Source organism: Nycticebus coucang, chromosome 18 (assembly GCF_027406575.1).
Source record: "Nycticebus coucang isolate mNycCou1 chromosome 18, mNycCou1.pri, whole genome shotgun sequence".
Taxonomy (NCBI): domain Eukaryota; kingdom Metazoa; phylum Chordata; class Mammalia; order Primates; family Lorisidae; genus Nycticebus; species Nycticebus coucang.
Window position 1 is genome coordinate 43,181,987 of NC_069797.1, and position 17,140 is coordinate 43,199,126.

At 43.3% G+C, this 17,140-nt stretch overlaps 1 protein-coding gene across 2 annotated transcripts in view; it reads left to right on the plus strand.

Annotated features, from left to right (window-relative positions):
• The first annotated feature begins 8,042 nt into the window (after window positions 1-8,042).
• Window positions 8,043-17,140, plus strand: part of TRIM37 (tripartite motif containing 37) — a 183,709-nt gene continuing 174,611 nt past the window's right edge. For both annotated transcript variants that reach the window (XM_053567795.1, XM_053567797.1), the window contains exons 1-2: window positions 8,043-8,559; window positions 13,585-13,686. In XM_053567795.1, the coding sequence (XP_053423770.1) occupies window positions 8,539-8,559; window positions 13,585-13,686 (123 nt within the window). In that variant the 5' untranslated portion in view covers window positions 8,043-8,538. The remainder of the gene's footprint in view (window positions 8,560-13,584; window positions 13,687-17,140) is intronic.

Genomic DNA, 17,140 nt, shown 5'->3' on the forward strand with positions numbered 1-17,140 from the left:
TTATACTCTTACACAATTTAAAACTGTTATAAGCATGGATTTGTTCACTACAAACTTAAAGTACCTGAAGAACAGGATTGTGAGAGTAACTTCAGTTAAAATTGTCCTATCTAGTTTGAACATTTCAAGAACAAAGAGGCTTAAAATTACGAAGTAAGTTATCCTTTAGTATCAGACATCCATTTTTTTTCAGTACTCAAGCAATTAATATTAAGGAAGCTCCTGTCATGGGAAGGCTCTAGGGTGTTATTGGTGGGATTGAAAAAACAGTATTATCATAAAGCGGTTGTAACAAATTCTTTTTATTTATTTATTTTTATTTTTTGAGGCTTATTCTGTCTTCCTGGGTAGAGTGCTGTGGTGTCAGAGCCACAGCAATCTCAAACTCTTGGGTTCAAGTGATCTTCTTGCCTCACCCTCCCAAATAGCTGGGACTACCTGTGCCTGCCACCATGCCTCTGTTTTTCCATTCTTAGTAGAGATGGGGTCTCACTCTTGTTCAGGCTGATCTTGAACTCCTGAGCTCAAGCAATCCACCCACCTCAGCCTCCCAGAGTGCTAGGATTACAAATTCTTTTTTGTTGTTGAGACAGTCTTACTTTGCCACCCTCTATAGAGTACTGTAGCATCACAGTTCACAGCAACCTCAAACTCTTAGGCTTATTGGATTCTTTTGCCTCAGCCTCCCAAGTAGGTGGGACTACAGGCACCCGCCACAATGCCCTGCTATTTTGTTTTTGTTGCATCTGTATTTGTTTAATCTGCCCTGGGCTGGGTTTGAATCTGTGAGCCTTGGTGTATGTAGCTGGCACCCTACCCACTGAACTATGGGCTCTACGTGGATTACAAATTGCTGATACTGTATTATTAAATTGGTTCTGCTTTCCGTCTAGAGGAAAAATGAGATTTTTTTCCTCTCTGTTTCTGTCACAGAATTCTTTTTTTTTTTTTTGCTTTGGAGGGAATCTCAGTCTGTTGGCCAGGCTAGAGGGCCATGTCATCAGCCTAGCTCACTGCAATCTCAAACTCCTGGGCTCAAGTGATCCTTCTGCCTCAGCCTCTCAGGTGTCTTGGACTACAGACGCCATTACCATGTCCAGCTATTTTTTCTATTTTTGGTAGAGATGGGGTCTCACTTTTGTTCAGGCTGGTCTTGAACAATGTGGGATCCTCTGGTGGGAGGATCCCTTGAGCTCAGGGGATCCTCCTCACTTCCCAGAGTGCTAGGATTATAGGTATGAGCCACCACGTTTGGCCCACAGTTATTGTCTAAAATATATTTCCCTCCAATCCCCTTTCTGTACTTCTCAATATATTCTTTTGTTTCCCAAGTCTCAAGGCTTTTTGTGGATGGCTCCCAAATATAACTTCTTCCACAAGCTCCAATAAATCCCCCTAACTTGGGTGGCACCTGTAGCTCAGTGGGTAGGGCGCTGCCCCCATATTCCAAGGGTGGCAGGTTCGAACCCGGCCCCCGCCAAACTGCAACAAAAAAATAGCCGGGTGTTGTGGCGGGCACCTGTAGTCCCAGCTACTCAGGTGTCTGAGGCGAAAGAATCCCCTAAGCCCAGGAGTTGGAGGTTGCTGTGAGCTGTGACACCATATCACTCTACCAAGGCGATAAAATGAGACTCTGTCTCTAAAAAGAAAAAAATCCCCCTAACTGAATATTCAAATTGAACTCTTCCAGAATACTTTGATTTTATTATTTTGTTAATGGCCATTGTTCTGTTAGCTGGAATTGAGACCTGTACAACTAATTTGCATCCCTTTATCTTCTTAGTGAATAAAATTGTCTCTGAAATTGTCATAGTATTCCATCTCCACTTGTATTTCCCTGATTTAGACTTTATTTCTCATTTTGATTGTAATTGTTTTCTATGTGACTATAGTGTTTTTAAGGTATAAGTAATACATGTTTAAGAATTTAAAAACCGGGCGGCACCTGTGGCTCAGTGAGTAGGGCGCCGGCCCCATATGCCGAGGGTGGCGGGTTCAAACCCAGCCCCGGCCAAACTACAACAACAACAAAAAAATAGCCGGGCGTTGTGGCAGGCGCCTGTAGTCCCAGCTGCTCGGGAGGCTGAGGCAAGAGAATCGCATAAGCCCAAGAGTTAGAGGTTGCTGTGAGCCGTGTGATGCCACAGCACTCTACCTGAGGGCGGTACAGTGAGACTCTGTCTCTACAAAAAAAAAAAAAAAGAATTTAAAAACCTGGGAATACAAATTAATACATTCCTTTTGGAAAGATGTTTGGAGAATACTTAGAGATCTAAAAATAGATCTGCCATTCAATCCTATAATTCCTGTAATAGGTATATACCCAGAAGACCAAGAATCACATTATAAACAAAGATATTTGTACCAGAATGTTTATTGCAGCCCAATTCATAATTGCTAAGTCATGGGAAAAGCCCAAGTGCCCATGGATCCATGAATGGATTAATAAATTGTGGTATATGTACACCATGGAATATTATGCAGCCTTAAGGAAAGATGGAGACTTTACCTCTTTCATGTTTACATGGATGGAGCTGGAACATACTCTTCTTAGTAAAGTATCTCAAGAATGGAAGAAAAAGTATCCAATGTACTCAGCCCTACTATGAAACTAATTTATGGCTTTCATATGAAAGGTATAACCCAGTTATAACCTAAGAATATGGGAAAGGGGGAAAGGGAGGGAATGGGAGAGAGGAGGCTGGGCAGAGGGAGGGTGATTGGTGGGATCACACCTATGGTGCATCTTACAAGGGTACATGTGAAACTTACTAAATGTAGAATATAAATGTCTTAACACGATAACTAAGAAAATGCCAGGAAGGCTATGTTAACTAGTGTGATGAAAATATGTCAAATGATATATAAAAACAGTGTATGGTGCCCCATGATTGCATTAATGTACACAGCTATGATTTAATAATAAAAATAAAACAAAAACCACAGGCATGCCTATTCTCCAAAGGTAATCTGCAGATAATTTCTTCAGACATTTCTACATGTATAAAACTTAGAATTCTTTTTTTTTTTTACAAAAATTGGTTGATACTTTTGTACTGAAGTGTTACTTTAGTTTTTTCATTTTAAATATATTTTGTCATGTCACTCATCACCTTGCTTTTTTTGTGTGTGTGTGGTTTTTGGCCGGGGCTGGGTTTGAACCCACCACCTCCGGCATATGGGACTGGCGCCCTACTCCTTGAGCCACAGGCACCGCCCCCACCTTGCTTTTTATTGAGACAGTCTCAGGGGCGGTGCCTGTGGCTCAAAGGGGTAGGGTGCCGACCGCATATGCCGGAGGTGGCAGGTTCAAACCCAGCCCTGGCCAAAAACTGCAACAACAACAACAACAACAAAAAGACAGTCTCAGTGTTTCACAGCTCACAGCAATCTCAAACTCTTGGGCTTAAGCGATTCTCTTGCCTCAGCCTCCCCAGTAGCTGGAAGTACAGGCACCTACCACAATGCCCAGCTATTTTTTGGTTGTAGTTGTCATTGTTCAGCAAGCCCAGGCTGGGCTCAAACCTGCCAGCTTCAGTGTATGTGGCTGGCGCCCATCTCACCTTGCCTTTTTTTTTTTTAAGAGACAGTCTTTTTATTTTATTGATTTTTTATTAATTAATTAATTTAGGTTTTTGTTTTGTTTTTTTGCAGTTTTTGGCTGGGGCCGGGTTTGAACCCACCACCTCCAGTATATGGGACTGGTGCCCTACTCCTTGAGCCACAGGCGCCACCGTATTTTTTTTTGAGACAGTCTCACTATCTCACCCTTGGTAGAGTGCCAAGCTGGTGTCACAGCTTACAGCAACCTCAAATTCTGGGCAATTGTCTTGCCTCAGCCTCCCAAGTAGCTGGGACAACAGGCACCCACAACACCTGGCTATATTTTTGTTGTAGTTGTCTTGTTTAGCAGGCCCAGGTGGGGTCTGAACCTGCCAGCCCTGGTGAATGTGGGTGGCACCCTAAACATTAAGCTACGGGTGCCAAGCCTTATTTATTTTGAGACAGTATCAAGCTGTCACCCTGGGTAGAGTGCTATGGCATCATAGCTCACAGCAACCTCAAACTTGTGGGCTTAAGAGATCCTCTTGTCTCAGACTTTTTATTTTTAGTAGAGATGGGGGTCTCCCTTTTGCTCAGGCTAGTTTCAAACTCATGAGCTCAAGCAATCCACCCGCTTCAGCCTCCCAGAGTGCTAGGATTACAATCGTGAGCCACTGCACACAGCCATGCCTGCCTAATTAAAAAATTTTTTTTTCTTTTGTAGAGAAAGGGGTGGGAGTGTGGTCTTTCTATGTTGCTCAAGCTGGTCTTGAACTCCTGGCTTTAAATGATTCTCCCCCACTTTGGCCTCCCAAAGTGCTAAGATTGTAGGTATTAGCTACTTGAGATTACTGGCCCAGTTTGGTTTTTAATAACCGCGATCCATTATATAGATGTATAATTTTTATCAGTTCCTTTTATTTTTGAGATTCTCTTGCCTCAGCCTCCCAAGTAGCTGGGATTACAAGCACCCACTACAACACCCAACTATTTTTTTATTGTAGTTCTTGTTGTTTAGCAGGCCCAGGCTGGATTTGAACCCGCCAGCCCGTGTATGTAGCCCATGCCCTAGCTGCTGAGCTACAGGCACTGGGCCTATTAGTTCCTTCTTAATGGACATTTAGTAATTGCAAGTGTAATTTCCTGGGTAGAGTGCTGTGGGGTCGTATTAGCTGAAAGCAACCTCAAACTCTAACCTATGTGTAACTGCAAGTTATACAAGTTAATATAACAAACTATATAATAACAAGTTGGGAGATTTGTCTGTGGGAAGGGCAGCAAGGTCAGCCTTTATGAGATTCTGATGCAGCAGATGTGAGGATCATAGGCTCCCCAACCCCAGGACTTCGGCAGTGACTTTAGTTTAGTATCTTGCCAATTAAATTTTTCCATAAAGTTACTGAGAATTAGACTTTGCCCATATAACCAACATCCTCTAATTAGTTGTACAGGTTTTTCTAACTTTTTACTATTATGAACTAGTGTAATAAGTCCTTAAGTATTTTTGGCATTTGGGCAAATATACAAGAACCTATCTTAATATTTATCATACACATATTGCAATTTGTCTTGTTTTCTACTAATCTGTCCCTTGAGAGGAAGAACTGCTTCTCATTACTCTTTGAATCCCAAGTTCCATAAATAATCCTTCTGAGATGGAATTCACATAAAATTAACCATTTTTTTTTTTTTTTGTAGAGACAGAGTCTCACTTCATGGCTCTCCGTAGAGTGACATAGCATCACACAGCTCACAGCAACCTCCAACTCGTGGGCTTAAGCAATTCTCTTGTCTCAGCCTCCCGGGTAGCTGGGACTACAGGCGCCTGCCACAACAAAATTAACCATTTAAAAGTGTACAACTGGCCAGGCCAAGTGACTCATGGCTGTTATTGTAGCACTTTGGGAGGCCCAGGTTGGAGGATTCTTTGAACACAGGAGTTGGAGACCAGCCTGAGCAACAGTGAGACCCTGCCTCTATTAAAAATAGAATTAGCTGGGCGGTGCCACGGCACTCTACCGAGGGCAATAAAGTGAAACTCTGTCTCTACAAAAAAAAAAAAAAAAACTACATGAGCCATAAACAAGATACAATTTAGAAAGATTCACCTGAGACTGAAAAATGCTTTCACTAAAGATTATTTTGGGGCCTCGGCGCCTATAGCTCAAGTGGCTAAGGCACCAGCCACATACACCAGAGTTGGTGGGTTCGAATCTAGCCCAGCCTAGCCAAACAACAGTGACAACTACAACCAAAAAAAAGAAAATTAGCCGGGCACTGTGGTGGGCGCCTGTAGTCCCAGCTACTCGGGAGGCTGAGGCAAGAGAATCACTTAAGCCCAGGAGTTGGCGGTTGCTGTGAGCTGTGATGCCACAGAGCTCTACCCAGGGCAGCAGCTTGAGGCTCTGTCTCAAAAAAAAAAAATTATTTTTGGAACTACATGAAGGTGATGGATGCAGTTTGTTCTACAATGCCCTGAGTTGTACACTTATTTACTTTTATTTTTTTTATAGAGATAGAGTCTCACTTTATGGCCCTTGGTAGAGGGCCGTGGCATCACACAGCTCACAGCAACCTCCAGCTCCTGGGCTTAAGCGATTCTCTTGCCTCAGCCTCCCGAGTAGCTGGGACTACAGGCGCCCGCCACAGCACCCGGCTGTTTTTTTGTTGCAGATTGGCCGGGGCTGGGTTTGAACCTGCCACCCTCAGCATATGGGGCCGGCTCCCTACTCACTGAGCCACAGGCGCCGCCCATGTACACTTATTTTTTTGAGAATCTCTATTGCCCTGGGTAGAGTGCTGTGGGGTCGTATTAGCTGAAAGCAACCTCAAACTCTTGAGCTCAAGAGATCCTCCTGCCTCAGTCTCCCCAGTAGCTACGACTACAGACACCGACAACTACACTCAGCTAATTCTATTTTATTTTTTTTTGTAGAGACAGAGTCTCACTTTACCACCCTGGGTAGAGTGCCTTGACGTCACACGGCTCACAGCAACCTCCAACCCTGGGCTGACGCGATTCTCTTGCCTCAGCCTCCCGAGTAGCTGGGACCATAGGCGCCTGCCACAATGCCCGGCTATTTTTTTGTTACAGTTTGGCTGGAGCTCGGTTTGAACCCGCCACCTTCGGTATATGAGGCCCGGGCCCTACTCACTGAGCCACAGTCGCCGCCCTATTGTTTCTGTCCTCTACGCGTTAAGTCCAAATACTACACTTGATCTCAGCCAAAAGGCCGAGAATCGATGCGTGTTAAGTCCAAATACATGCTCTTCAAGAACTTGTTTTCAATGATTCTGTACCTGTGCACTTAAGTTGGGTTAAATATATCTAGTTGTTTGCAAAAAATAGAAAGGAAAAATTAAATTCAAATAAAAAATTTGGGCTGGTCTGAAGGTTGTGAGTTATCTCAACGTGAATGTTCACAAGTCAGTTACTGATTGAATTCCTCGTACTCTTTCTCCCTTTCTCACTACTGCATTTGACTAGTCTTAAAAAAAAAAAAAAAGAAAAGAAAAGAAAGAGGGCGGCGCCTGTGGTTCAGGGAGTAGGGCGCCGGCCCCATATACCGAGGGTGGCGGGTTCAAACCCGGCCCCCGGCCAAACTGCAACCAAAAAAAAAAAAAAAAAAAAATAGCCGGGTGTTGTGGCGGGCACCTGTAGTCCCAGCTACTCGGGAGGCTGAGGCAAGAGAATCGCTTAAGCCCAGGAGTTGGAGGTTGCTGTGAGCCGTGTGAGGCCACGGCACTCTACCGAGGGCCATAAAGTGAGACTCTGTCTCTACAAAAAAAAAAAAAAAGAAAGATGAACATAATTAAATCTTTCAAGTGCTAAAAAAAAAAAAAAAGAAAGAAAAGTTGATATATGCCCTAGCTCTCAACACCTTCAAATCTTGCATTCTTTACATATCTCTTCTGGAAGGAAACTGTAGAAAGCACATCCCAATTATAGAAAAGCTGAAAACAGCTGATACCTCTTTGCCCTTAAAGTCTGACTGCTACAGCTCAAGTAAAGTGGCAAGAAGAGCAAAGGAGGGGATGTAGGTCTGACTTCTGCACAGTCTGTGATTCCGTCTTACTGAGAAATGTCCTCTCCCGGCTTCACAATTTGGAACTTTCTAACTTCATTTGCTGTGGTAGGTGGAAGGGAAGTCTTTTTAAAAAATACCTTATTATCTTTTAGAGAAAGAGAACTAATAACTACCAATCCTCAGGCGCCAGGTTTTTCAAAGTGTTAGCCACAGACCACCTACAGCCGAATCACCCAGAGTGGCTGTTGAAAGCATGGATTTCTTGGGCCGCACTCTAGAATGTAGGCGTCTGAATAGCTGGGGGTGTGGCTCTGAAGTCAGCCTTCCTTTATAGCAGGCCAGGTGGTTCCGCTCATTTGCGCGCAGAAGTTTTAGATCCACGGGGTGCCGCCCCTTGGGTTAGGGGGCGGGACGCAGGGGAGCGTCACGCTGCCGTAGCGGGCGCGGGCAGAGGCCGGAGGCGCGCTTCTCTGGGAAAGCGAGCCTCCAAGTCTCGTGTACGCCCCCTCACCGCGGGAACTAGGTGCCGGCCTCCCCGCCCGTAGCGCCCTGCACGCATGCGCTCCGCGCCTTCTCCCTCTTCACCGCCCCTCCAGCTGCTCTGGTTACCGTTAGTGTTTGCGAATTCTCTGTAGTGCCTTCTGCGCTGAGCCCAGCGTCGCGGATCTCCGCGCGCCCGCGTCACGTGGGCCGAGGCGCCCTCGCGGTTGCTGGCGGGCAGCTAAGCCGGGAAGAAGCTGCGGACACCGCTCGCTGTCCCTCTGCGCTCCAGCAAAAATGGCGAAATGGGGGTAGTCGCCTTCGAACCTGAAGTGATGGGGCGCGCAGGTGGGGCGGTTGTCGGAGCCCCCTGAGGTGTTTGCCTGGCTGTTCTCAGCGATTTGACTGGGAGACCTCGGTCTGTCGCCTACGAGGTCAGAAGACAGAGACCGCGGGGCGCCGAGGGCCCCGCCGAGAGCCGGAGGCAATGGATGAACAGAGCGTGGAGGTGAGGGGGGTTTAGGAGAGTGGTGGTTTGTCTTCCCTTTCTACCCAAAGAGCGTTTTTTATTCGGGGCGCTGTGCCCTGGTCCTCTCTCCAGGAGGGTACCCCACGCCGCCCCTGCGGCTGTGGAGAGGGCTGAGCTGGTAGGGAGGACGCAGTGCTCTTTTGCAGCCCTCCGGTGCCTCGTGCTCAGATTGTTCCCCAGTCAGGTGGTGCATATCCTACCGTTTTCAAGGATGTCTTGTCACCTTGATGCTCATCCCCACCAGATATTTTCAAACTGTAGCCTGTGCAGAGCAAAACTGCAAATTCATCAGATGAATGTTTCCTGCGATCGATTCGCCACCAGTTCTTGGGAATTGATGAGCTGATCCCATCTCCTTCAGAATGGATAATCATCTTTCCCACAGCAGTACATTTTGCAGGCTTCTCTTCTTAGATTGAATGAGCATATACTCACACCGTCTTGTTCTGTAATTTCTAGAACACATCATGCTTTTTATATCCGACTCTTGCAAGCTGTGATTTCAGAGGTTTGGGATATTGACATAAAGGTTAGGAATATAAAAAAAGTATGTTTATTGGACATGCATGTAATCACTTTCAGATACTAAAATACTAACTCCTTGAATCTTATTAAGGGGTAAATAAGTTACTGGGTGCTCCATTTGAAACTAGTTCATCCAATAAGCTTGTTGCCCACCTCCTACCTGGTTACAAAACCTCCATCTGGCAGGTTCTTTCTGGCCCTGCAGAGTCATGATTAGACTCATGGTTTTCTCCTCAATTCCTCATGTGAAAGTATTATAAAGGTCCTGTAACCGAGGTGGCACCTATGCCTCAAAGGGGTAGGGTGCCAGCCCCATATGCTGGAGGTTGTGGGTTCAAACCCAGCCCCGGCCGAAAACTGCAAAAAAAAAAAAAAAAGGTCCTGTAACCTTACTTAAGATTTAGGAAAGTTTAATTCTCCTGGAGTGGCATAAAATAAACGTCATACTGTAAAAATAAATTTAAAATACACAGTAACAGTACATTTAGTTAACATCTGTTTTGTTTTGTCAGTTCCTAAATTGATTAAACTGAGGTTTGGAAAGATAATACTATTTCTTCTGTTTTTTTTTTTTTGTAGAGACAGAGTCTCACTTTATGGCCCTCGGTAGAGTGCCATGGCATCACACAGCTCACAGCAACCTCCAACTCCTGGGCTTAAGCGATTCTCTTGCTTCAGCCTCCCAAGTAGCTGGGACTACAGGCGCCCGCCACAACGCCCAGCTATTTTTTGGTTGCAGTTCAGCTGGGGTCGGGTTTGAACCCTCCACCCTCGGTATATGGGGCCGGCGCCTTACTGACTGAGCCACAGGCGCCGCCCTTCTTCTGGGTTTTTAAAATTTTATTATTATTTTTTTGGAGACAATCTCTGTCACCCAGGCTGGAGTGCAGTGGCATAATCATAACTCATTATAACCTCAAACTCCTGGACCCTAGTGGCTTTCTTGCCTTAGCCTCTCAAGTAACTAGAGTACAGGGGCTGGCTCACCTGGCTTTTTTTTTTTTTTTCTATTGACATGATGTTTTTTCCTAACCATGGTGTCGTAAAGCTATCACCAAAGTTTTCAGTAGGGGCAAAATCTTAGGCTCAACTAAGTAGCTAGTTGTTTGAAGCATCAGGGCAGACATTCAAATTTCTGGATTCTGAATTAGTGTCTCTCTTTATCAAAGGATGCTACCATAAGATTAAGTGTCTTTTTCGGAGTTTTTTTGCCTCAGCAATTTATCCCCTTTTGGGAAATTGCAGAAAAAGTAAAAAAGTTTTTAGTGCCCATTCATTCATGTAGTCTGCCTTTTTTCATTATTGTTATAAACCATAAGCATTTTTCTGTTATCATTGAATCAAGAACTTTTCTAGGGACTATCATAATCTAGGTGTAACTGCCATAATTTACTTAATATTTGGACACGTGGGCTGTATCACACATTCTTGTCATTATGTGTGATTAATGCTTCAGTGAAAATATTTGTGCATACGTCTGTTTGTATTTCATGTCTTTCCTTGGAATAAACTCATTGTGAAGCTTAGAAAAAAGGAAGCACATTTTCTAGGAGATGTTCTCAGGTTTCCTCGACCTTGACTAACCCAATCTTGCCATGTAATATATACCTCTGTAAGTTGACCACTGAAGGGACTGTAACAAGCTGGTTAACATATGGAGGTGGTTGACATAAGGAACTGGGCCTAATGTACTGATACATATATGTACTTTACTTTCTTGTATAGCTTTTCTTAGGGAATATTATGTGAAATGTGTAATCAAAACAGTAAAATCATACATGTAGTATCATACAAAATCAGTATATTTAGCTGTTTTTTCATGGTTTTAATCATTCTTCCTGAAAAGAGAGTCAATCTTGGTTTGTTTCTTATTATTACTAGTAACGTAAGTGGAGAAAGCTCCCAAAATGCTGGCTACACCATTCAGCATACCTGGGCATTTTTCCATAGCAAATGACTTCAACTGCATTATCAGATTCCTAACATCGTTTTCCTTTTGGTGTCTGCAATTTCTGTGTCATCCACTTCATCAGCTGCTTCATGCACTTTTATGATGTTCTATAGTTGGCTCAGTATCACTTGGAAAATTGCTCCTGGTTCACGTTCATTATAGGTTGCCACCTTGTCATCTTAAAACCTTCAAAATCTATTCCTTTCAATTCTGCCATGGGAGGTGGATTGTCTGATAGGACCAAAACATCATACTCTTCGGTTGTGACAAATCTAACTTTCTTGAAACACTTCTATATAGTTTCTGGCTGAACTTTATTCCAAGCAGAACTGACCCAGAGGACAGCATCCAGAGTGCTGACTGATTCAGCGGATGAAGTTGCTTCCACAGGTGGGCCACAGGTTTGTGTTTGAGTAATGACCCACTGTAGGAGCTGGGCTTGGTAGTGCATTTTAAATGTTTTGATGATGCCTTGGTCAAGAGGTTGGATTTTTGAGGTAATGTTTGGAGTTAGAAATTTCAGGGTCATATTTGTGAGAGGATTCACTGGGGGGTAGCCAGTACATGTCTAGGCTGGATGGTTTCTTCTTTATTTCTCAGTTGATAACCTTACCTACTCCTCAAATAGAGCACCAGTCATCCATATGCATTTTGTTTGATCTCCAAGTGATGGATAGTTCTTTGGGTTTCAGGTTCTTTTTTTATTTTTTTTTTTGAGACAACAGTCTCAAGCTGTTGCCCTGGGTACAGTGCTATGGTGTCACAGCTCACAGCAACCTCAAATTCTTGGGCTTAAACTATCCTCTTGCCTCAGCCTCCCAAGTAGCTGAGACTACAGGTGCCCACCACAATGCCTAGCTATATTTTGGTTATAGTTGTCATTGTTGCTTGGAGGGCCTAGGCTGGATTCGAACCCGCCAGCTCCAGTGTATGTGGCTGGCGTCCTAGCCACTTGAGCTACAGGCCTGAGCCAGGGCTTCAGGTTCTTGAATGCGCATGTTTCTAAAAGTTTCTCTCTGATTGAGCTAGCAGAAAGCAGAACTATGAAATGTTCTTTGGAAAGTTTTCCGCTCTTTTGTCACCTTTCATGAAGATGAGGCTTCTGGTGGGGATCACCTTGATAAAGAATCTGTGCTCATCAGCATTAAAGTTAAACAATGCGGCTCAGTGCCTGTAGCTCAGTGGCTGGGGTGCTGGCCACATACACGGGGCTGGTGGGCTCGAACCTGGCCCAGGCCTACCAGACAACAATGACAATTACAACAAAAAAAATAGCCGTGTGTTGTGGCAGGCGCCTGTAGTCCCAGCTACTTGGGAGGCTGAGGCATGAGAATTGATTAAGGCCAAGCGTTTGAGGTTGCTGTGAGCTGTGATTCCACAGCACTTTACTGAGGCGACATAGTGAGACTCTGTTTTAAAAAACAAAAAGTTAAACATGTCATTATCTTTGAAGCCTCTGGTGAAGTCTGGGAACTTTTGAATGAATTCTTCTACAACTTATACTGGAATGTCATTGGATTCACTAAACAAGACTTTCTGGGGGATAATAATGTTGCATTTTTATCATTATTTGTTTTTACTTTGGGGTGTTAACCACCCTTATTTGTTTAAAACAGTTTAATGTGGCTTCATCTACTTCATCGAGGAAAGTTTTTCTCCTTTTCCACTGTAGGTCTCTGCTTTCCTTACCATATCTCTCCAAGTAGTCATGTTAATGTTTTTGGATGTTGCTAGTTGTGGTCTTGCTAACACCAAAATGTTCTTACTGTCTTTCTTTATTGCTGCTTTCCAGAAAATGTAAAAGATCAGTCTTTTCCTTCAATGTTAGTTAGCTCTTTGAGTTCTTTCCTTTGGGCCATTATGTCTTGATTAACTGTAAAAAGAAATTTTTTTTTTTCTAGTTTTTGGCTGGGGCTGGGTCTGAACCCAGAACCTCCGGTACGTGGGGCCAGTGCCCCACTCCTTGAGTCACAGGCGCCGCCCTGTAAAATTTTTTAGTAATTGTAGGATGTACCTCCAATTGAGACCCACTCCTTCACATTGAAAAAATCTTCCACAACATGTGACAAACAGTAGGACATTAGGCCTAATACAATAATACATGGTTATAATAAAACATGAAAAAAGAACTTATACTAAAAAATATATATATGTAACTGAGGGGCAAAGCCTATACCTTCTACCCTTGCTTTAACATGGACTCAGCTGGTCAAGTTATAGAGGGTAAACTAATATTGTGTATCATAGTCTAAGTGGTTAAAATACAATTTACAGAAGTAGTTAATCAATATTTTGAGGTCAGTTTTCCATTGAGTACATATGGTGCATATCTGGTCTGTGAAAATTAGGTCAGTTTAAGGAGGTGGTCAATGTAGGGAGGTAGTCAATGATGGAGTTAAAACTGGAGTTGAAACAGGTATCAGACCAAAATAAATGTCAAGTGAGTTACTTCTAGCATTTTTTTTTTTTTTTTAGTCTTGATTTCACTAGTCTCATCTGGTGGACCTTACATCTTTTCTTGTTTTCAGAGCATTGCTGAAGTTTTTCGATGTTTCATCTGTATGGAGAAATTGCGGGATGCACGCCTGTGTCCTCATTGCTCCAAGCTTTGTTGTTTCAGCTGTATTAGGGTAAGTTGTATTTCTTTATGTGCATTTAATATATATTGGATGTATTTCCATTTTTTTCTACTATAGTTTTTGCCCTTTAAAAGTCTTTCTGTTGTAAAGTTGATTTCTTTATAAAACCCTCTTTTCTTTGGTCTTCTGTTATACTAAGTAACTTTACTATGTAATTTATTTAGTTTTGCATTCTAGAGAATTAATATACATAGTTCTTACAGTACTTACTCATTCTTATAAGTTTTTGAGATGTGTGTGGACTTTTGTTTTTTTTTTTTTTTCCTAGAGACAGAGTCTCACTTTATGGCCCTTGGTAGAATGCCGTGGCCTCACACAGCTCACAGCCACCTCCAACTCCTGGGCTTAAGTGATTCTCTTGCCTCAGCCTCCCAAGTAGCTGGGACTACAGGCGCCCGCCACAATGCCTGGCTATTTTTTGGTTGCAGTTTGGCCGGGGCCGGCTTTGAACCCGCCACCCTCGGTATATGGGGCCGGCGCCTTACCGACTGAGCCACAGGCGCTGCCCGTGTGTGGACTTCTGTTGTAGTTTAGTGGCGAAATTGTCCCTAAGAATCTTTTGTACTTAATATGCTTTTGTTATGTATAATACATGTAGTATACCTGAAACTATACTTAATTTAGGGGACATAAGAAATTTTGTGTGCTTTTTCAAGATGCTAAGGTCCTTTATGATCTGCCTCTTGGTTTCCTTGCATTTTTGAGCTATTTGGAAAAGAAATCCCTTTGTTGATGGAGGGCCTTCTATTTACTGTCTATTTTCTGTTATAGCTGAAAATATTTAAAGGAGTTTTTTCTACCCCCATTTCTTTGCAGTCTCACTTTCCATTTATTCTTCAACCAATTCTGACTCATTACAGCTTTGGTTCCCTCCATAGTGCTCTTGTGCTCAGTTTTGCTAAATCCAGTAAACATTTTTTTTTTTTTATTAGACAGAGTCTCAAGCGGTGGCCCTGGGTAGAGTGTTGTGGCATCACAGCCTCAAACTTTTGGACTTCAGTGATTCTCTTGCCTCAGCCTCCTCCCAAGTAGCTGGGAGTACAGGCGCCCACCACAACACCCAGCTATTTTTTTTTTTTTTTTTTTTTTTTGGTTGTAGTTGTCATTGGTTTGCCAGGCCTGGGCTGGATTAGAACTCACTGGCTCCAATATACGTGGCTGGTGCCCTAGCCGCAGAGCTACAGGCACTGAGCCGCAGTAAACATTTCTTTTTTCTTTTTGTAGAGACAGAGTTTCACTTTATGGCCCTCGGTAGAGTGCCATGGCATCACACAGCTCACGGCAACCTCCAACTCCTGGGCTTCAGCGATTCTCTTGCCTCAGTCTCCCGAGTAGCTGGGACTACAGGCGCCTGCCACAACACCCAGCTATTTTGTTGTTGTTGTTGTTGTTGTTGTTGTTGTTGCAGTTCGGCCGGGGCTGGGTTTGAACCCGCCACCCTCGGTATATGGGGCCGGCGCCTTACCGACTGAGCCACAGGTGCCGCCCCCAGTAAACATTTCTTATCTTTCCTTTTCAAAGTATTTAGCACAAATGACTTCTCCTGTTATGAACTATTTTCTTCTTTGATATAATCATCTTTTGGTTTTCCTTCTTTCTCTGTTTTCTGATCTCTAAATGTTAGAATGTCCCAGTGCTGGTTGGTTCCTGGGCTCTCTTTTTATAAGAGATACACTATCTTCCTAGTAATTCCATGGTCTTATGTCTTTAAATACTACCTCTATATTCATAACTCCTAAATTTCTCTTTTTAGTTCTGGGAAAAGATAAAATAAAAATTTTCCTTTCCAGTCATATATATATATATTTTTAATCTTGGAACGTTTTTGATCCCCAAACCTGGGAGTTGACGCTGATCTAACTTTTTTCCCACGTCTAGTAGTAAGTATACAATAAATGTTAGCAGCCATTAAAAAGAAAAATTATTTTGGCCAGGTGTGGTTGCTTATGCCTGTAATCCTAGCACTCTGGGATTGCCTGAGCTCACAAATTTGAGATCAGCCTGAGCCAGAGCGAGACCCCATCTTTAAAAATAGCCCAGTCTTCTAGTGGGCACCTGTCTCAGCTACTTGGGAGGCTAAGGCAAGAGAATTGCTTTAGCCCAGGAGTTTGAGGTTGCTGTGAGGTGTGACACTACGGCACTCTACCAAGGGTGACAAAGTGAGACTCTGTCTCAAAAACTAATAAAAATAAAAGAAATTATTTTGCATATTTAGTATATGCTGACTGCTTTTCTCCCCAACCCTTACAGTTTTGCAGGATAGATAAGTTGATTCACTTTTTTTTTTTTTTTTTGTTGTTGTTGTTGTTTTGAGACAGAGCTTAAGCTGTTGCCCTGGGTAGAGGGCTGTGGCATCACAGCTCACAGCAACCTCCAATTCCTGGGCTCAAGTGATTCTCCTGCCTCTGCCTCCCAAGTAGCTGGGACTACAGGTGCCTGCCACAACCCCTGGCTATTTTTTGGTTGCAGCCATCATAGTTGTTTGGTGGGCCCTAGCTGGATTTGAACCCACCAGCTCAGGTGTATGTGGCTGGTGCCTTAGCCACTTGAGCCACAGGTGCCAAGCTGATTCAGTTGTTGCTTATGAGGAAACTTGAGCTCAGGCATTTGTCAGTATTATGTGGTCAGTACCTATGAGAGCTTGGAATCAGACTCAGATTGAATACTTTCTAAAGGTTGTGATTTTTCCAATACAATAAAGGAGAGAAATTAATATATAGGGGACTTACTCTTTATGTTCCTTTTGTATTTTTATGCATTAATATTGTATCACTGGTTCTTACCTTTGGTTTTTGTTTGGGAGAAAAATTGTTTTTCTCAAAGTGTTAAAGTTGCCATGCTTATTTTATAGTAAATGACATTATGGAATGCAAAGTAAAAATGCCACAAATATTCAGAGTAAGAAAAACTCACTGCAGCCTGGCAAAGGCAGGATAGTTTTGTGGACATAATTAAAGGACATTCCCATGGGACAGGACATGGAGGAAGGAATTATTTAAGCAAATATATAAATAGTATGTTAAAAATGTTATATATTGGGTGGCGCCTGTGGCTCAGTCGGTAGGGCGCCGGCCCCATATACCGAGGGTGGCAGGTTCAAACCCGGCCCCGGCCAAACTGCAACCAAAAAATAGCCGGGCGTTGTGGCGGGCGCCTGTAGTCCCAGCTACTCGGGAGGCTGAGGCAAGAGAATTGCTCAAGCCCAGGTGTTGGAGGTTGCTGTGAGCTGTGTGAGGCCACGGCACTCTACTGAGGGCTGTAAAGTGAGACTCTGTCTCTACAGAAAAAAGAAAAAAAAAAAAAGTTATATATTAAAGCAATAAGGCTGTTTTTACTGAGAGGGAGAGGCATATTTAAAAAACATGATCTTGTCACACCTTATTGTGGTCCCAATCTAAATAGTTTGTAAGCTAGTAGGGTGGGAGAGAACAACAAATAAGTCAAA